Source organism: Salmo salar, chromosome ssa12 (genome assembly GCF_905237065.1).
Source record: "Salmo salar chromosome ssa12, Ssal_v3.1, whole genome shotgun sequence".
Lineage (NCBI taxonomy): Eukaryota > Metazoa > Chordata > Actinopteri > Salmoniformes > Salmonidae > Salmo > Salmo salar.
In genome coordinates, this window is record NC_059453.1 from 72,677,731 (window position 1) to 72,700,133 (window position 22,403).

A 22,403-nucleotide genomic window follows, 5' to 3' on the forward strand; every position below is an offset into this window, starting at 1 on the left:
GTGCAGCCATATAAAAGTCCCAGAGCACAAGTGGCACTTTATCCGTCCCGTCCCACTCACGGTAAGAGGAAATCCTAAACTGGTCTGGTCCACTGGTGCTCCCTTTCTCTCTCGCTCACACACCCTGGACGCTCACACACGCTGGACGCTCACACAAACAGGAGGAGAATGGCAGTAGCAGCATCCACACAGAGAATGAATGAGACCCACAAAATGCTGGCATTCACTTTGCTTCTCATCACCACCCTCTTTCACGGTAAGTAAAAACTCATACATCCAGACTCCTCAAGCTGAACTTGAAAGAAAGCATGGGAGGGGTCAGGGGAGGGGTCAGGGGAGGGGTCAGGGGTTGTCTCTGACTGAACACAGAGATTTTCATGTTATTAACTTTATACAACGGTATCAACATGATTTTCACTTTCATGAAAATAAACCCATGCTTTAGCAGTGTGTAATAATTTATAAATGCAGGATAACTTCATGGAATTTCCCCCCCCCATGATTCTGAGAGGGAAAAGTTACTTTGGAGCATAATGTAGCAAACAAATGGGCTAATTTGAATATGAAGCCTACAGTCATGGTGCAGCTGAATCTTGCATGCATAACCTGTGCCTATTTATTGCCTATGGGAACTTTCTCTCCAAATTATACTACTTCTCAACAATGTGACCCTTTCAAGGCCCCAGGGCTGACTTGCTGTACTGCAATGTCTGCTATTTGATTGACTGTATGCCAATGTTGTACTATACATGGGAGAGAGCTGTGTGTGTTTATAATTAGCAGATGGCTGTGTGTGGATGTATGGGGTGGGTGGGGAGGGGAGGATGGAAGTTGATTGAGGAACTGTTGGGTATAAAATGTGAGTGGGAGTTGTGCTTGTGTTGATACAGCAGGGGCTGTAAAAAGGCACCCAGGGGTAAAATTATGTCAATTAGAGACTCTCTTTGTGTTCACCTAGAGTATCAACTAGTCTTGGCAGAATAGCAGCTATTGTCTGGACCATAAACACATGCCTGATGAGAGGATTAAGTACACAATTGGGAGGTTTTTCCTGCCATCTCCATCTGATCTAACACATTTCCAGAAGAGACTACAGTGTGGATTCAAACCAGGTTTTCTGTAGTGACACTTCATAGCACTGAGATGCAGTGTCTTAGACCACTGCGCCACTTGGGAGCCCAGAAAGTTAACTCAAAACATTTGTATTTGTTCTGCCCACAACACCAAACTGCACATCAATTAACATTACAACAATAGCAGTTATTTATGTTCTCCCTAATTGCATTAGTCTTTTGCTGTGGTGTGAGAAGAAACATTGACATAGTAAATTGCTTAATCTGAAAGTAATGCAAGGTTTATTAGATTTATTACAAATGATGTAATTGGTATTGGAAGCACAAATATATTCCTATAAGTAGAAGGCAGCTGGTTCTGCTATGATCTGAGGAACACATGTATGTAGATTAATGTTGAAAAGTAAAAATGTTATGTTTCCATATATCTTAAGAGAATCTTGAATCTGAAGAATGTGTGGACACATGTTTAATATAATTTACCATTCACTGAAAAGCTGGACATTACAACGCCATGCCAAGCTAGCTGACAAAAATGAATGGTAGCAGAATGCCTCACAGTTATCCTAAACAGTAGGAGGGAGAATGCATGGGCGCAAGAGGTGGTAAAGCAACGGGAGAAGCAAGAGGGAGAAATGGAGGGAAAACAACAAAACAGTCTATAGTTTGCTTAAAGTCTATTTCCCGAGAAGAGGCAAGTACTTCTGCTTTCAATCAAAGTCCAACTTACTGTATACCATTTGTTTTATCGCCGGATGCTCCGGTCAACTTTAGAAATCTGGGAGAGGGCTGTATTATGTAAGCACTGTGCAGAATTACTGTAGTACTGTGGATTAAGTCAGAGCTAAAAGACAGATGTTGGCATAGCTGCAGTACAGTAGTTAAGGTGGAGGGGCTTGTCAGAGATGGGTGTGGAGAATGGATTCAAGAGCTATAGCCAAACAGCAGAATGAGGGGAACTACTAACATACTGTGGCACTCAAAAGTGAATGCAATTGTAACTTTTTAAAGTCACCTCTAAAAGTTAAATTTAACAAAACCTAGTATAAATGGATCTCATTTCAGCATCACATGATGAGAGTAAATGTACATGTTTACATTTGAGTAATTTAGCTGACACTCTTAGCCAGAGAAACGAGGGTTAAATGCCTTGCTCAATGACACATTGACAGCTTTTTCACCTAGTCAGCTCAGGGATTCAAACCAGCAACGTTTCAGTTATTGGCCCAACCACTAGTCTACCTGCCACATGCATGAATCACAATTGGAGAAGAACCACCTAGTGTTCTCAAGTGAAGTTTCTAACATTTCGAGAGGTTGTGTTTATAAACACACTACAAAGGATTTAAGCCATATGCTTTTCCCTGGTTTTAGGAGGCTTACTAGTTTCAGAGGGAACTCGACCTGACCTCAGGACCTGTAATTATGTGAATCATAGATATTGTTTTAGCAACATCTACTGAACACTGACACAGGAACATGTCCAACAAAGAAGCCACTCCTCCCATAAAGTAAATCCCATTATGTCCAGGGCATGGCTGAAAACCCAGTCCAAGTCCAGCACCTGTGGAAGAGGAACATTTATTTTGTATCTTATAAGGCCTGAAGAAGGATAGGTCATCCTATTTGTGCTCCTGAGTGGCACAGCTGTCTAAGGCACTACATCTCAGTGCAAGATGGATCACTACAGTACCTGGTTTGAATCCAGGCTGCATCACATCTGGCTGTGATTGGGAGTCCCATAGGGAGGTGCACAATTGGCCCAGCGTTGTCTGGGTTTGGCTGGGGTAGGCCGTCATTGTAAATAAGAATTTGTTCTTTAACTGAGTTGCCTAGTTAAATAAAGGATAAATTAATATTAGTTTCTGTAAGATTGCTAAATCACACTGTTTCAAGTTGATCGTTACATTTTTGTAGTCTGTTTTATAACTGTGTGGGAGAGTGGACATGTCCATGTCTTTCCTTTACTATCTGTGGTGATAAGCAGAATAAACATGGATACTTAACATTAGATAAGAAATGTATCATTCTAAATAGAAAGACATTCTGTTTTTTGTTGAGGGCCAGTCTACGTTTCCAGTTTAGTGTCTTGATATTGTCTAGTTTAATCTGGACATGGCTGTTATTCAATACCACCTCCAGAGGCATGGTAGTAATTTGTCTGCAGGAGATTTGAAATCTCCTTGTAATTCTCTCTGCACTGAATCAATGTCCAAACTTTTACTGATTTACTCCTCCCGGACAGGAACAGTTAAGGCAATGTATATAGCAGTGAAACTGTAACAGACAATCTGTAAAGTGAAATACATTCACAAGTAGAAACAGATGAGCCTGATTGAAGTCCCCAGCACTTGGCTATCATAGCCCCAGGGTGGGATGAGAGCTTCTGACTGAAGTCCCCAGCACTTGGCTGTCGTAGCCCCAGGGTGGGATGAGAGCTTCTGGGCAGCCATGGGTGCAGCACTGGAGCTTGATTAAAAACATGAGATCCTCCATCCTCTTTCTGGGTTTAATGCCAGGGAAAAGAGGGTTGGGCTGGTTCTGTGACAGAGACAGAGTTTAAGATAGCAGGTCAGGAATCTAGAGTTGCAATACTGTGTTCCCCTCCCGAGGGACTGAGGTCCAATGTTCCATTCCTCAGCCACTAAAAGCGGCACTTTCAGATGGAAATTCCTCAGTTGTACTAGGAGAGTTGTACTATAGAATCATAGAATCATACACAAGAGAAATCTGAAGAGTGGCTAGAATTGCCAGTAGAGTGAGGTTTCATTCAGCATTGTAACTATTAGTGAGAACAGGACTTCAAAACTGAACACAAAAGGGAGGGAGAACCTTATAATCACCGTGGAAGAAAATAAATTGTTTCCTGAGAATGTTACCCTGGCCTTGTGCTTTGGTGGCACTGTGTACAGATAACTATACATGGAGGGTGTCAGAGGGGTGTTATGACAGACATGGGTGGGTTATAATGAGGGTCTGACACGCAGTATCACCCGGTGCCCCTTCTCCCACACACCCATCTCATTCCTCACTGAGCCACCCTTCACACAGATCCTGCTGGAGGATTGTGAGGAACATTCCAAACATATATCGCTGATGCAAAAAAAATAGATATGTCAGTCCAGTTTATAGAACCTGTCTTGTATAGAGGAGACTCCCTTATTTTAAAGACATTAATTTAGCTGTGGAAAAAAAAGGTTTTGGCTAAAGCAGAGTTTGTTTTAGAGTTTGTGTGTTTGGCTCTCCTTATGCAAACACTATCTCATGTGGTTACCATTGCACACTATGTGAGAATGGTGGTCCACTCGTGCCTGCAGACCATTATCACCTCACTAAGCCCTGTGTCACAGTCCAAAGCCTACTCTGCCCCTCCAGCAGCAGAGAGGAGTATCCTACTGTATGGGCCAGTCTGGTTGTCTGTTGCTGACCATGGGCAGAGCCACTACCCAGCTCTGACTGTGGGCATGACGTGTTGCGTTGCATGGGAGGGATGCGTCTGGTGAAAGCATATACTTCTCACCTCTGTAGATCCTGGGGATTAGATGTCCACAACTGGAGGAGGGTGGGTGGAACAGATGGGGGGTTGCCTATACGTTTAGCTGGCTTGTTCTCCTCCAAGGCTGCTGCCGGCATTCCCCCATCCAGAACTCCCTTGAGACGAGTGAAAGCCGGAGGATATCCAGACCTGTCAATCTGACCATCTGCTGGGAAAAATCTCAGAGTGCAGGGCAGTCGAGGCCGTTGGAATAACATCTGGAGCGGAGTGGCTATAGGGGGGGGGGGCTGAGGGGGTTAAGTAACATGGTTCAGGGCTTCACATTAGTGCTCCATGCAAAACATAAAGAATAGGTAAGAAGAATAAAGAGAGGGGTGAGAGACAAAGGGGGTCTCAATATAAGGAATGGATGCAGTAAATCATAGACAGGTTAGCTATAGCTGTGGTTCCTGGGTAGAGGGCAAAGGAGAGGTCATCCTGTGAGAATCAGAGGAAGTGTTCTGTCTGATTGCTAACCTCCTGCTCTGAGCGGCATGGCAGCTCACCCCACAAGACCCACTGTATCCATTACAACACAAACCAAAGGGGATGACTACTTACTGGCCCTACTGTGTGCTCCACAGCTATGCTAAAGGTTATTTACACTTCCCCATTCCCATATAGTGAGAATCATCGGTGATGACTAACAACTATATCAAATCGCACCACCAGTTGACTGAACTTAACATTAACCACCATATAATGTCATAAAACATGGAGCCCTTAAAAAGCAAATCAAAATGAAGCAAAATGGTGTTCAAATGTTCCTTGCCGTTACCATGTCTGGTAACGATGAGATGACTGCTATGTACTGGCATAGCGTAAACACCGTGGAGGGACATTGAGGGTGTGGGACGAACTCTGGGGCCTCATGTGCCTGTCATCTCCCACCTATGTCTATTTTTTATAAATACCTATGACAGTAACCCTGCTTTTTATTTACCACATGTAGCAAGCAAAGTGTTTGTGTTGTCTACATCTACATGGGTAGAAGATGAGTAGTCAGACTAGTTTTCATGGATCTAATTAGCCTATTTCTCAGCGGTACCGGCGGCAGCCCGCCTCGGCCTCCTCATCTAATTGGCTATCAAGTAAAAAAAAACAGTTACGTGAATCAGGTCAGACTCGGATGATGGAGAGTGAGTTTGTTTTCAAGATGTTGTTAAGTAAAAAATAGATAAGTAACAAATAATTAAACAGCAGCAATAAAATAACAATAGCGAGGCTATATACAGGCTATATACTCTGTACCGGGTACCGGTACAGAGTCAATGTGCAGGGGCACCGGTTAGTCAAGGTAATTGGGAGTGAACAGGGAGTACAGGAGGGGACTGAGCATGCACCCCTGAGGGTCCCCTGTGTTGAGGGTCAGCGTGGCGGATGTGTTGTTACCTACCCTTACTACCTGGTGGCGGCCTGTCAGGAAGTCCAGGGTCCAGTTGCAGAGGGAGTTGTTTAGTCCCAGGGTCCTTAGCTTAGTGATGAGCTTTGTGGGCACTATGGTGTTGAACGCTGAGCTGTAGTCAATGAATAGCATTCTCACATAGGTGTTCTTTTTGTCCAGGTGGGAAAGGGCAGTGTTGAGTGCAATAGAGATTGCATCATCTGTGGATCTGTTTGGGCAGTATGCAAATTAGGGGGTCTAGGGTTTCTGAGATAATGGTGTAGATGTGAGCCATGACCAGCCTTTCAAAGCACTTCATGGCTACAGATGTGAGTGCTATGGGTCGGTAGTCATTTAGGCATGCTACCTTGGTGTTGTTGGGCACAGGGACTATGGTGGTCTGCTTGAAACATGTTGGTTTTACAGACTCAGTCAGGGACAGGTTGAAAATGTCAGTGAAGACACTTGCCAGTTGGTCAGCGCATGTTCGGAGTACACGTCCTGGTAATCCGTCTGGCCCTGCGTCCTTGTGAATGTTGACCTGTTTAAAGGTCTTACTCACATAGGCTACGGAGAGCATGATCACACAGTCGTCCGGAACAGCTGATGCTCTCATGCATGCTTCAGTGTTACTTGCCTCAAAGCAAGCATAGAAGTTATTTATCTTGTCTGGTAGGCTTGTGTCACTGGGCAGCTCGGGGCTGTGCTTCCCTTTGTAGTCTGTAATAGTTTGCAAGCCCTGCCACATTCGACGAGCGTCGGAGGCGGTGTAGTACGATTCCATCTTAGTCCTGTATAGATGCTTTTTCTTGTGTGATGGTTTGTTGGAGGGCATAGCGGAATTTCTTAAAAGCTTCCGGGTAAGAGTCCCACTCCTTGAAAGCGGAAGCTCTACCCTTTAGCTCAGTGTGGATGTTGCCTGTAATCCATGGTTTCTGGTTGGGGTATCTATGTACGTCACTATGTGGATGACGTCACTTATTGATGAAGCCTGTGACTGATGTGGTGTACTCCACAATGCCATCGGAAGAATCCCAGAACATATTCCAGTCTGTGCTGGCACAACAGTCCTTTAGCTTAGCATCTGCTTCATCTGACCACTTTCTTATCGCCCGAGTCAGTGGTGCATTAAAGTCCTCGGCCACTAGAAGCGCCGCCTCTGGAGCATTTTCCTGTTTGCTTATGGCCGTATACAGCTCATTGAGTACGGTTTTAGTGCCAGCATCAGTTTGTGGTGGTATATAGACAGCTACAAAAAAATACAGATGAAAACTCTCTTGGTAAATAGACGCGGGTTGGCTGGCTCTGTGGGCTGTTATATACCTAAAACAGAGCTGGTAGCAATGCGCACATAAATTATTTACAATGACAGAGAGGTAGCTCGTAAACACAATTAAATTGTCACAAAATTGCAGGACAAACCAAACACAAGTGACAGCTATAACCAACAGTTGCTAGTCTAAGTATATCAGTGTGAGACCTCCTTCAGTACTGTTGACCCACCTGTTTACATGGCACGCTGACTGTTTCGCACTTGTGGCACTTGCTCGTTATACTGATTTAGCAAGTCCAATCAATGCAGCACACTGCATTTAGCATGCTGCAACAACTGACTATAAAAGTTAAATTCCACAAACAAACAGGGTGGAAAGACAGTCGGAAATGTCCAACCTGGTGATACAGTAGCTTATCCAAACCCAGCCCAATTATGCAACATTCAGTTCTGTCTTGGACAAAGCTTCTGTGGGTTTAACCAGAAAACAACATTGTTTAACTGCATGGGGAAAAGGCAGGGAGGGAGGAGAGAGTCTTAATGAGATTTACAGAATTATGGCAAAGCCTCGTGGATGAGGTAATGCAGTTGTGTTAGAGGAGAAGGCTACGGGGGGCAAACGATTGCAGAGCTTTCTTCGTTGCCATAAGTATCTCAGTAAATATGTTCAATCTCAGGAAAAAGGGAGTCAGACGCACAGCTTATTAAGATATTTCATAGCAGCAAGATCTTTGCCCAGTTTAGTTTATTAAACATTCACTGCCCTGTATGGTAGGCACTGCATTAGCACTGCCCACATGAAATATAGTTGCTGACAAGACTAGAAAACAATATGACAAACTACATTATAAGTTTTGAACTTGATTCAACCCACCACCATAGTAACTCACTTGAAAAGATAAAATGACACATCACATTGTGTAAAACAAGCTTTTACCTCAGAGGGCCTGATAGGTAGAACTATGGCTATTTTTTTTAAATCAAATTAGGGTTTCGACATCACTGTGCACCAACAGTTTTAGTAAAGCAGCAGTATATTTCAGCAGGGCGTTCGGCTGTTTAACAGGCTAGCTAGATGGAAACTTAATTCACCTAGATGACTTTATGTTGTGTATCCCACTGACTAATGAGTCTGAACTGTTGTTGGGAGGCACAGCTCTCCCATTACTTATTTGCATGTGAGAGCTGGGACTGAGATGGTGTCAGTACCAAAGCCCATCAGTCTAAAAGACATGGCCATACCCAAGTAAGGGTATCAGTGGTCTATCAAGACGCCCAGTCAAAGCACCCACTTACAGGCACATACGGGCACAAGAGGCTTACATACACAGTATGACTTCACCCTGTTGGAGGATAAATGGGTGTTATAATCACACACTGGGGAGAAATCCTTACCCTCTTAGCATTGAGCAGCATCTCTCTTATTGCATGACACCTGGCAATGAAAGACTTTACAGTCTTCTGATAGTTGAGCACTGAAATTACAAGATTGTTTTTGAGAGCGTGAAAGTCTGTGCAGTTATTATTTTTATCCACATAAGTAGCTATGAAGGAGGAAGAAAGAATCACATCCATCGGTCCTAGGTATGAGGAAATGGATGCACATACTAAGACTTTAAAGAGTAAATGACCCAGAGGCCCATGTATTAAAGCCAGTGTGCTTGCTGCATAGCTCCCATAATGTCTGTCATTAGACCAGAGAGAGATTTCCCCTGGGGGGCTTGTACCCACCATCCCAGCGGGAGTGTGTCAGGGGTCAGGCCCCCTTGCAGGCGGGGACAAGAACATTTATTTGCACAGGCTGAGCTGAGGAGTTACCCCACAGTTGGGCTATTAATTACAGTCCCTTCCTTAGTGCTGCATGGGGCCTAATTGATTTCAGGTCAGGCCCTGGAACCTATTAGAGACGGACTGCATAGCTCCAACACAAACACCTCAGTCAAGATTACATTCACATCCAATGAGATCTCCCCCCTGGGATCACTAGTAATACCAGACTATATGGGTGTGGCAGGATTGCTATCAGTCCTGTGAGTCTAAGTGCTAAGTCAAGTCAGTTTGCACACTGTCTATTAATGTGTTGCTGTAGACCTGGACACAGGTGTGGGATCAGTTGAACATAGCACAGAATGACAATGTCATATAAAGGTCCAGACAAATGACCATGTAGCTTGGTGTAAATGAGAATAGCAGCTATTAAGCTTAGTGAGGTAGAAAACTCTTTCAGAAAGGGACATCACTGCTGTGACAAAGTTGTCATGGTTTCTACAGTACGTGCTGGCATGCAAGTGTTATAGTGCAAGTTAGCCCTTTGTTGTTCTCTTCCAGGTGGTGCAGTTGCACAAGATAAGAGTGAATCAGATGTTGTCACTGGGCCCACACAGCCAGTGGATGTTGCTGAATTAATTCGTGGAGATGACATTGACACCACACAACTGGCAGAAGAAGGTAAGAAATGGATCCATTAGAGATGATCTCCACAGAGCCACTATTGGTGTTGCTGTATTAATATACCGTCCTAGGCTCATCCTATCAGCTTTTGTCATAAATGTTTGTGGGGACACAAAGTACATGTCACGTCCTGACCAGCAGAGGGAGTAGTTGTTTAGTATTTTGGTCAGGATGTGGCAGAGGGATGTTTGTTTTGTATGGTGGGGGTTTTGTGTGTGTTATAGAGGGGTGTTTGATTTATGTGTTCCTGGGTTTTGTGTGTATGTTCTAGGTTAGTATGTTCTAGGTTGTATTTCTGCATTCTGTCTAGTTTAGGTTTTCTATGTTTAGGTTTGGGTGCTGGACTCTCAATTGGAGGCAGGTGTTTCTAGTTGCCTCTGATTGATAGTCCTATATAGGGGTGTGTGTTTGTTTGGTAGGTTGTGGGTAGTTATCTTTTGCATTGCTGTCTGTTCAGCATGTGAAACTGTTACTAGTCGTTTTTGTTTATTGGTTTCCTGTGTTCACTTTATTCAAATATAATTAAAGATGAGCATACATATCCCGGCTGCGTTTTGGTCTATTCAACATGGCTACACCTGTGACAGTACATGAGGATGTCTCGGGGGTGGTCCTTGCCCCCCCTCCGGAAGTTGGAGAATTTTGCAATCTAGAGCCATAATCATTATGCTTAATTCTATTTAAAAATATGTATATTTTTCTGCATATCTAAGCATACAGTTGAAGTCAGAAGTTTACATACACTTAGGTTGGAGTGATTAAAACTCGTTTTTCAACCACTCCACAAATTTCTTGTTAACAAACTATAGTTTTGGGAAGTCGGTTAGGACATGTTACAAATATGAAAGAAATAAAAGCTGAAATAAATAATTATCTCTACTATTATTCTGACATTTCAAATTATTAAAATAAAGTGGGGAAGCTAACTGACATAAGACCGGGAATTTTTACAAGGATTAAATGTCAGGAATTGTGACAAACTGAGTTTAAATGTATTTGGCTAAGGTGTATGTAAACTTCCGACTTCAACTGTACCTCTTGAGCTGTCTGTATCCTCCTGACTGGTGGTTATTTTATGCTTGATAGCCTGAAATGGCTTCTTGGTTAGCTAGTTATGTGGTTGGGAAATTGGGAACCTCTCTGGCCTAGCTAAAGACAACTTAATAAAATTGCTAGGTGGCTAGTAGTATTACAGAGAAACAACAACAACAAAAATAATAATAAAATCTGAGGGGGCACGTGCCCCTGTGACCCCTATGGTCATGATGCCTCTGACTGGACATAAAACACTAAGAAAGATACTTTTCTTTTCTCTTCTTTTCAGAAGCAGATAAACCCCAAGTCCAGATCATTGTATTGCCCAGTATTCCTGGCCTGGATCTGTCAGTCGTCTTACATGACACCACAGCGACTCCAGTCACCAAGGGGGTATTAGAGACCACAGACATGGAGGCCACAGTGGAGGCTGGTGAAGCAGGAATCACAGACCCAGATGATGACCAGGAGACCCAGGCTCCCCAGCAGTTTCAGACCTCCCAATCCAGTGACACTGTGCTCATCCCAGAGGTGAGCCAAGAGTTCAGTGACAATGCCATCCAAATCGCCAATCAAAGTTCAGAATGAACGATACACACTCTAGTCTAACTGAAGTGGTCTGGTCTCTCTCTACAGGCTGATGTGATGTGTGTTGATAAAGAAGCTGTCCAGGACAGAGATGCAGTGAATCTGAAACTCAAGGCCTCATCCAGCTGTGTAAGTAATGAGCACACCACGTGCACACACACACACACACACACACACACACACACACACACACACACACACACACACACACACACACACACACACACACACACACACACACACACACACACACACACACACACACACACACACACACACACACACACACACACAGAGGGAAGGAGAGGGAAGAACGTGTTCAAAGTTTTGGTGTGAAAGGTGGGAAGGAGGTGGTGGGGATGCTGCTGTAGCGTGTGTATCAAAGGGATTCCTCAGCGTCTTGGGGCAATGGCTGCTGGGCTAACAGGAATTCTGCTCTGAGCCGGCCAGGGAAGTGAAGGGATAGGGGCGTCTCACGTTCCTCAACTGTGTCTGTCTGCCAGGCTGCCTGCCGTCTGGAGCTCCAGCCCCTCTGATCTCAGTCGAGATAAAATTGTATTAAATGGTGCCCTGAAATAAAGGATACCTTGGTGATATCACACATCAAGAGGCATGTGTAAGAGTCTTGAATGGGACTTAGCTACCCCCTCTCAATCTAGGCCTGCATGGGAAAGCCCCCTGCAGCATGGCATGTAATCAGTGACACACTCACTCCTACACCAGGCTATGCTTTATGACTTGATTGGCTTCATCTGGGTTAGACACCACATCCCATTTGTGAAGATCCATGTATGTTTCCAATTATATGAGGATCATATATACTGTAGATGGGTTTTTTAAAATATGTTTTTCAATTATGAACAAATGACTAAAGAAGAAATACTGAAAAAATTATATAATGGAAACATCTTGAAAATGTTTGAAGACCCAAGAGACTGCATCAGGGATCAAGAAACAGCTGAGAAAGACGTGAATAAAACTGTTTTCAACTTAAAGATGAGAATTCATGTGCTTTACATGCACTGTATTGAACATGTTCTGAGTGCCGAAGCAGATGAGGCCTTGAGAGCGGTCCTGTTTCCTTGGCACAGAGCCCGTTAGCTTTGTAACGAAGCCAGCTGTCCTATCTGGGGCTGGGATCAAAGGTTTGAGCAGAGCCGTCTGTGAGTGCTAGTGGCTGTTTTTGGACCATGTTAAATAGGGTGGAGTATTGCAAGGTTGTGATATCATTTATTGGGTTAAGGGAGAGGGATATGGGAGGGGGTGTGGCCCTTTCGTGGTGTACATTTCCAAAGAGCCATAGTTGTAACTGTGTATTCACAAGAATGTATACTGCTCAAAAAAATAAAGGGAACACTTAAACAACACAATGCAACTCCAAGTCAATCACACTTCTGTGAAATCAAACTGTCCACTTAGGAAGCAACACTGATTGACAATAAATTTCACATGCTGTTGTGCAAATGGAATAGACAACAGGTGGAAATTATAGGCAATAAGCAAGACACCCCCAATAAAGGAGTGGTTCTGCAGGTGGAGACCACAGACCACTTCTCAGTTCCTATGCTTCCTGGCTGATGTTTTGGTCACTTTTGAATGCTGGCGGTGCTTTCACTCTAGTGGTAGCATGAGACGGAGTCTACAACCCACACAAGTGGCTCAGGTAGTGCAGCTCATCCAGGATGGCACATCAATGCGAGCTGTGGCAAGAAGGTTTGCTGTGTCTGTCAGCGTAGTGTCCAGAGCATGGAGGCGCTACCAAGAGACAGGCCAGTACATCAGGAGACGTGGAGGAGGCCGTAGGAGGGCAACAACCCAGCAACAGGAGGAGCAGGAGGAGCACTGCCAGAACCCTGCAAAATGACCTCCAGCAGGCCACAAATGTGCATGTGTCTGCTCAAACGGTCAGAAACAGACTCCATGAGGGTGGTATGAGGGCCCAACGTCCACAGGTGGGGGTTGTGCTTACAGCCCAACACCGTGCAGGACGTTTGGAATTTGCCAGAGAACACCAAGATTGGCAAATTCGCAACTGGCACCCTGTGCTCTTCACAGATGAAAGCAGGTTCACACTGAGCACATGACAGACGTGACAGAGTCTGGAGACGCTGTGGAGAACGTTCTGCTGCCTGCAACATCCTCCAGCATGACCGGTTTGGCGGTGGGTCAGTCATGGTGTGGGGTGGCATTTCTTTGGGGGGCTGCACAGCCCTCCATGTGCTCGCCAGAGGTAGCCTGACTGCCATTAGGTGCCGAGATGACTTCCTCAGACCCCTTGTGAGACCATATGCTGGTGCGGTTGGCCCTGGGTTCCTCCTAATGCATGGCAATGCTAGACCTCATGTGGCTGGAGTGTGTCAGCAGTTCCTGCAAGAGGAAGGCATTGATGCTATGGACTGGCCCGCCCGTTCCCCAGACCTGAATCCAATTGAGCACATCTGGGACATCATGTCTCGCTCCATCCACCAACGCCACATTGCACCACAGACTGTCCAGGAGTTGGCGGATGCTTTAGTCCAGGGCTAGGAGGAGATCCCTCAGGAGACCATCCGCCACCTCATCAGGAGCATGCCCAGGCGTTGTAGGGAGGTCATACAGGCACGTGGAGGCCACACACACTACTGAGCCTCGTTTTGACTTGTTTTAAGGACATTACATCAAAGTTGGATCAGCCTGTAGTGTGGTTTTCCACTTTAATTTTGAGTGTGACTCCAAATCCAGACCTCCATGGGTTGATAAATTGGATTTCCATTGATTATTTTTGTGTGATTTTGTTTTCAGCACATTCAACTATGTAAAGAAAAAAGTATTTAATAAGATTATTTCTTTCATTCAGATCTAGGATGTGTTGTTTAAGTGTTCCCTTTATTTTTTTGAGCAGTGTATATTACCACATTTCTGTGTTCACACATTTCTGTGTGAACACATTTCTGTTAACTAGGATGACCAGATTCAGCCCCAAATTCACATGCTGTGTTATTAATCCAACTGATATTTCCACAGGAGGAGACCAGGTCTAAAATTGAGAGTGTGTTGGAGCACCTGTGTGGAGACGATTGTAAACTGGAGGTCTACCAGGAGGACAACTCCAATGAAATCCTGATCTCTGGCAAATGCATAGAAGGTTGCTTCCCTCTTCTCCTTTTTAATGATGTGGGATTATTCTGTTGAGTGTCTGGTGTTGAAAAAACATTAACCAAATCATCTTATCTCTACTTACAGCTGATGCAAAAGGAATGGCTGAGAAGTTCAACAATGACAACATAAAAGACAAGGTAGAGTATCACTTCTCTCCATTCATTAGAGTATTCCAATTCCCCATATACATATGACGTTCACATAATTCACACCACATACACTTCATGAGAAAGGCATTATGATCATTGCTGTCACACCCACAATAAAATGCTTTAATTTGTGCACCGTGGTAGGTGAGGCAAAACCACAATGCTGATTCGGCTCCTTATCTAACCACTGAGATAAACACCACTGTGAGACACTCCTCCACCAGACAGGAATCCTCACTCATGGCTCCAAGCTGCTGGGAAGATGCTATATGACAAACAGAAATAATCCCCACTTTCCTGTCAGCTGGAATTCATTTATGTTCCCGGTGGAGATGGGGTTGAGTGTTCCCAGTGGGATTGAGGAATGGGTGTTTCCTTCTCATGATTCAACCTGGTTGTCCCTTTGACTTTAGACATACTCTGTGCTCCATCCCTACACCCATCCTTAAAACCCCCTAACTCTGCCCTGCCGCATTAAACAGTTAAGTGAGCTGCACCCGTCCACAATCTTCTCATTATGTTGGTCAGTTAGTTCAACGGCACCTTTGTGTTTAGATACTGCCCTGGTCTGAAGGGCGTAGGGCAGGGATCATTAACTAGATTCATGGTCAGGGGGCCGGAACATAATTACAAATCATTTGTAGACTGCAAATTGACTGCAAGAAGCCCAAACAGATATAGTATTTGACTAAAACATAATCATTTCAAACCTTGCTTGCATTTGTATGCGATCACATACTGTATATCTCTCAATTATGCATGGGAATACTTTGGAACAGATTTCCCAAATGAAAATCACTTGGATTTGCTGGTGTTTTAAAGTGTTTTATGTCCAACAATTAAAATAAAAAATGACAATCTGAAATAGCTTTATATGGGCCACACCCACATACTGGTTTAGAGAGAAGCATGTGGAACTGCCTTCCTTTGGTGTCTTGTTTTCACTATCATTCATCATAGGCATCGTATAAGCTAACCTCAATCTCCTATCTGGTTGACACAAACATTCCTAACCTCAGCCAAGATACTTAAGACCTCCTCAGCCAAAAGGGATATATCTCTATTATGTGTTCGAGCTGATTTGCTGGTGTTTTTACAGTCTTTTATGTCCAATAATTAAAATTCAAAAAATTGTGGGCTGCCAGTTGGGGAACACTGGTGTAGGGAGATTCTGGCCTTTTTCCACTCAGTTGAATCTCTTGACCTTTATGCTAGCCCAGGCATCAGGGGCACTGCTATTCATCCATTCTCTACAGTCTGGGGGTAAAATAGCCTGATCCAAGGAGGCATCAGGGGCACTGCTATTCATCCATCCTCTACAGTCTGGGGGTAAAATAGCCTGATCCAAGGAGGCATTAGTGGCACTGCTATTCATCCATCCTCTACTGTCTGGGGATAAAATAGCCTGATCCAAGGAGGCATCAGGGGCACTGCTATTCATCCATCCTCTACAGTCTGGGGGTAAAATAGCCTGATCCAAGGAGGCATCAGGGGTACTGCTATTCATCCATCCTCTACAGTCTGGGGGTAAAATAGCCTGATCCAAGGAGGCATCAGGGGTACTGCTATTCATCCATCCTCTACAGTCTGGGGGTAAAATAGCCTGATCTAAGGAGGCATCAGGGGCACTGCTATTCATCCATCCTCTACAGTCTGGGGGTAAAATAGCCTGATCCAAGGAGGCATCAGGGGCACTGCTATTCCTAGTGTCAGTAAACCATCTAAAACAAGACAATGCAGATTACATACTACTATAATTCACATTGGGTATAACTTCAAAGTACAGCCCGAAATCCTTATATTATTATGTGTATAACTCTCCTTGTCTCTCTAGATTGATTTTGAGGAGGCTGTTCCTCGCTGGGGGAAGAAGTCCAAGCTGGTACTGGTCTCCCTGCTGCTCACTGGACTGCTCCTGGCTATTCTTCTCATTGCAGGCTACTACCTGAATACCCACCGCCCACCATCCAAGGGAGCGAGACTGGTGAGTCAGAGTGGCCATGATGTGAGAGAGACCCATAGCAAACTAATACTGTGTACAGGACCCAGTTTACTGGGAAGATTGGGTGGGTCTTGTTTTCACAATCATTTATCATAGGCATCGTATAAACTAACCTCAATGTCCTCATCTGATTGACACAAATATTCCTATCCTCAGCCAAGATAGTTAAGACCTCAGACAAAAGTGACAGGACTCCCTGTCTCCACCATTCGTGTTTAAATTCCATCATAGGGAGAAAGTGATTGCTTTTGATCCTCTCGTCATCAGGCTTCACCTTCAACTTTACCTTCCCGTCAGTACACATATACAGTGAGGGAAAAAAGTATTTGATCCCCTGCTGATTTTGTACGTTTGCCCATCATTTTAATGGTAGGTTTATTTGAACAGTGAGAGACAGAATAACAACCAAAAAATCCAGAAAAACGCATGTCAAAAATGCTATAAAATTATTTGCATTTTAATGAGGGAAATAAGTATTTGACCCCTCTGCAAAACATGACTTAGTACTTGGTGGCAAAACCCTCAGAGGTCAGACGTTTCTTGTAGTTGGCCACCAAGTTTGCACACATCTTAGGAGGGATTTTGTCCCACTCCTCTTTGCAGATCTTCTCCAAGTCATTAAGGTTCCGAGGCTGACGTTTGGCAACTCGAACCTTCAGCTCCCTCCACAGATTTTCTATGGGATTAAGGTCTGGAGACTGGCTAGGCCACTCCAGGACCTTAATGTGCTTCTTCTTGAGCCACTCCTTTGTGGCCTTGGCTGTGTGTTTTGCGTCATTGTCATGCTGGAATACCCATCCACGACCTATTTTCAATGCCCTGGCTGAGGGAAGGAGGTTCTCACCCAAGATTTGACGATACATGGCCCCGTCCATTGTCCCTTTGATGCGGTGAAGTTGTCATGTCCCCTTAGCAGAAAAACACCCCCAAAGCATAATGCTTCCACCTCCATGTTTGACGGAGGGGATGGTGGTTCTTGGGGTCATAGGCAGCATTCCTCCTCCTCCAAACACGGAGAGTTGAGTTGATGCCAAAGAGCTCTATTTTGGTCTCATCTGACCACAACACTTTCACCCAGTTGTCCTCTGAATCATTCAGATGTTCATTGGCAAACTTCAGACAGGCATGTATATGTGCTTTCTTGAGCAGGGACCTTGCGGGTGCGGCAGGATTTCAGTCCTTCACGGCGTAGTGTGTTACCAATTGTTTTCTTGGTGACTATGGTCCCAGCTGCCTTGAGATCATTGACAAGATTCTCCCGTGTAGTTCTGGGCTGATTCCGCACCGTTCTCATGATCATTGCAACTCCACGAGGTGAGATCTTGCATGGAGCCCCAGGCCGAGGGAGATTGACAGTTCTTTTGTGTTTCTTCCATTTGCGAATAATCGCACCAACTGTTGTCACCTTCTCACCAAGCTGCTTGGCGATGGTCTTGTAGCCCATTCCAGCCTTGTGTAGGTCTACAATCTTGTCCCTGACATCCTTGAAGAGCTCTTTGGTCTTCGCCATGGTGGAGAGCTTGGAATCTGATTGATTGATTGCTTCTGTGGACAGGTGTCTTTTATACAGGTAACAAGCTGAGATTAGGAGCACTCACTTTAAGAGTGTGCTCCTAATCTCAGCTCGTTACCTGTATAAAAGACACCTGGGAGCCAGAAATCTTTCTGATTGAGAGGGGGTCAAATACTGATTTCCCTCATTAAAATGCAAATCAATTTCTAACATTTTTGACATGTGTTTTTCTGGATTTTTTTGTTGTTATTCTGTCTCTTACTGTTCAAATAAACCTACCATTAAAATTATAGATTGATAATTTCTTTGTCAGTTGGCAAACGTACAAAATTAGCAGGGGATCAAATACTTTTTTCCCTCACTGTTCACATGTTTGCTTTTCTGAACAACATACAAAACATATTATTCCTTCAGTTAAATCTACACTATATCCCAATAACACTTATTACACAGCCCAACCTACCATCAAAGTTCCTCTAACTGAATCTCTATGGTTCCTCTGCCCATAGGCTGAAGAGGGTTTCCAGGTGTATGAGGAGAACCAGGCCAACACCCTGGTGTCTGTGGCCCCTCTGCAGTCACAAGAGCCCCTGGTGAAGCCCACCAGCAATGGGGAGTTTCCTGAGAGCCAGCCACCACCCAACAACGGCCAACCTGCCACCCAGACCTCGGTTGCTGACACTGAGATGTGAACGAACTCTGAATTACATCCCCAACGCCCAATCTCATTCCTCCTGCTCCCCATCATCACCACATTCACAATCCCTCCCCCCTCATAGTGTACCTGGGGATACAAGACTCTAACACTAAACACCCATTCAATATCCAAGCCCACCTCACCCTACCCCATGCAACCCTTGACTCCCAGGATGATGACAATGATGAAGATGATGACTATGACAATGATGACGATACCTGTAATGTGAAGAGAAGAGATTGTGATCACTGGCCTCTATCAGGTTTCAGTGGTGGTAGAGAAGGAGCCTAAACACTGAGTTTGGGGGACTGGACAGCAGGTTCAGAGACTGCATTCCAAAAACAATAATTACTGCAAGAAATGAACAAGAAATCACCAAAATTGACAGTTTGTGTTGCTGTTTCCAAATTCAAGTATGAAGCACAGTATATTCTAGTTCTTAGTCTTTCAGATCTCAAATGGACTCATTTGAACCAAAAGGGTCATCATAGTTTAAAGTATCGCTTGGTTGATTTGTTTGTATGATCTGGTGTGATCGTTTGCTTGAATCTCCTGTTTGAGGTAAAAAATGACATTTGTGTAACAGAAGCGGAGAAAGAGTGATACATGGAGACTATTTCAAGCATTGAAGAGATTTGAATAGGCAGCTTTAAAATGGGTATCAGTATGATTGGCTAGTGCAGAGATCAGAGTTGAATCCTGTTGGCTTTTATCAAGGCCTATCATAATAGTTGTGTGAGATGGGCTGCCATATATTTGTTTCATAATTCTGTAGGCCTACACGCTTAGAAAAAAAGGTGCTATCTAGAACCAAAAAGGGTTCTTCAGCTGTCGCCATAGGAAAACCCTTTGAAGGTAGAACCCTTTTGGGTTCCATGTAGAACCCTTTCCACAGAGAGTTCTACATGGCACCCAAAAGGGTTTTACCTGGAACCAAAAAGGGTTCTCCTATGCGACAGCCAAAGAACTAAGAGTGTAGTGTGTCACAATTTCCATCATGACAAACATTATATTGTAGTTTAAATGTTTTTTTTCTGTTCTGACTCACCACTGTGTCGTTGAGAATGTTGAACCAGGTAGACTAATCTTATCAAATCCGGAAAATAGACATAACCTGTCGGTTTTGTGTGGTGAAGCACTGCCGTTAAATATCTACAAAACCCCTAGTAACATGTTCAACATTCCAAAGGCACTTTTTATGTCCTTAATAAATCAGTTCATCATGAAACATCAGTTACATGGATGAAAGTGAAGATGTATTTTAGCTATTGTTTTTTGAATGACTGATTGTTTTCATACAATACTGCATGTGTAAATATGCCTACTTTCTCTGTTAGAAATATCTGTGTGCCCTATCAATTTTGATTGTGTCAATGTTGCTACTGTTTCTTTGTCTACCTGAACAGGTAACACTAGCCTGATCATGTCACATAGCATGGCACACATACAAACTTGCATCTCTTTATAGACCCCACACAAGGAAAATGTTAGTTTATTATGATTCCTACAGCTGTTTAGGGCCTTTCATCAAATCCAACATCTGATCTTGGCTTAAATAAACCAAATTATTAATAAGTAATTGAAAAAGTTTCAAACTGCATACAGTTTACTGTATTAAGAAGCATTGCCTGATGAACTGACCCACATATGTAAAACAATTGGACTCTGACAGTGTATTCTAGTCATGTAAAGCATATTTCTAGCAATACCACACTAGACATGATCACATGACAGTCACAAATGTTTGCTTATGGTCATAGAGACATTTTTAATAAAACAACATCAGTAGAGTATTAGAAAGTGCAAAATATAAACGGTTGTTACTACAGAGTCCATACAGAAATAGAACAAACGTATTCTTTGGGGAACTGACCAGCATCTGATGTACAGCATTGATTTAGGGAAAACTTCGCCACAGATGGAAACTACTGGACTATCTTTGACTTTGCCTACTGTTATCTCCATTAATTGCGTCCGAGAATCCGCTTTAAAAGTAGGTAGTAAGAATAAGATGACGCTTCGGTAACATGGATAACTATTGAAAGATAGCTGATTTGCGTATTTCTACATTGTAATGGACATGGTAAAAAATTTGGTAGGTAGGCTGCTGGGAGTCTTCGGCTGCAGTACAGCAAAGTCAAGTCAGCCGATGCACATGATAGGCTACAATGACTTCGCTCATGATCATGCACGCCACAAATGACATGTGAACTATAAGTTCCTTGAATTTTATTTTGCGGGTGCATTTTAATTATCTGGATAGACACTTGAGGTTTATAGCTAACATTCCCCCATTCAAAGCAGTGGAGCGTGTAGTGAAGCAAAAGTTTATGTGTCAAAACCATTCATCTGAGGGCGACGGGGAGTGGGTTTGCAAAATGCTATCATATCAAGCAATCATACCATTTGTAAAATGGTCATATATATTTATTTTTTATATACAGTACCAGTCAAACGTTTGGACACACCTACTCATTCCAGGGTTTTTCTTTAGTTTTACTATTTTCTACATTGTAGAATAATAGTGAAGACATCAAAACTATGAAATAACACATTTGGTATCATGTAGTAAGAAAAAAAAGTCTTAAACAAATGAAAATATATTTTATATTTGAGATTCTTCAAAGTAGCCATCCTTTGCCTTGATGACAGCTTTGCACACTCTTGGCATTCTCTCAACCAGCTTCATGAGGTAGTCACCTGGAATGCATTACAATTAACAGGTGTGCCTTGTTAAAAGTTAATTTGTGGAATTTCTTTCCTTCTTAATGCATTTGAGCCAATCAGTTGTGTTGTGACAAGGTAGGGGTGGTATACAGAAAATATCCCTATTTGGTAAAATACCAAGTCCATATTATGGCAAGAACAGCTCAAAAAAGCAAAGAGAAATGTCAGTCCATCATTACTTTAAGGCATGAAGGTCAGTCAACGTGGAAAATGTCAAGAACTTTGAAAGTTTCTTCAAGTGCAGTCTCAAAAACCATCAAGCAATATGATGAAACTGGCTCTCATGAAAGGAAGACCCAGAGTTACCTCTGCTGCAGAGAATAAGTTCATTAGAGTTAACTGCACCTCAGATTGCAGCCCAAATAAATGCTTCACAGAGTTCAAGTAACAGACACATCTCAACATCGCTGTTCAGAGGAGACTGCATGAATCAGACCTTAATGGTCGAATTGCTGCAAAGAAACCACTACTAAAGGACACCAATAAGAAGAAAAGACTTGCTTGGGCCAAGAAACACGAGCAATGGGCATTAGACCTGTGGAAATCTGTCCTTTGGTCTGATGAGTCCAAATTTGAGATATTTGGTTCCAACCACCGTGTCTTTGTGAGACGCAGAGTAGATGAACGGATTATCTCCACATGTGTGATTCCCACTGTGAAGCATGGAAGAGGAGGTGTGATGGTGTGGTGGTGCTTTGCTGGTGACACTGTCAGTGATTTATTTAGAATTCAAGCGCACATAACCAGCACGGCTACCACAGCATTCTGCAGCGATACACCATCCCATCTGGTTTGCACTTAGTGGGACTATCATTTGTTTTTCAATATGTCAAAGACC

The 22,403-nt window shown here is 43.5% G+C and overlaps 1 protein-coding gene across 2 annotated transcripts; it reads left to right on the forward strand.

The window, feature by feature from the left end:
- On the forward strand, positions 1–20,425 carry LOC106565877 (uncharacterized). Of its 2 annotated transcripts, none has more exons than XM_014133511.2 (8): positions 1–256; positions 9,594–9,713; positions 11,041–11,282; positions 11,367–11,468; positions 14,343–14,463; positions 14,562–14,614; positions 16,461–16,610; positions 18,651–20,425. In XM_014133511.2, exons 1-8 carry the CDS (start codon positions 169–171, stop codon positions 18,831–18,833), a joined length of 1,059 nt encoding a protein of 352 aa, XP_013988986.2. In that variant the 5' UTR covers positions 1–168; the 3' UTR covers positions 18,834–20,425. The 2 variants fall into 2 exon arrangements, with proteins under 2 accessions (XP_013988986.2, XP_013988987.2); XM_014133512.2 differs by having other exon boundaries at positions 7–256; positions 11,388–11,468.
- The last annotated feature ends 1,978 nt before the right edge of the window (positions 20,426–22,403 follow it).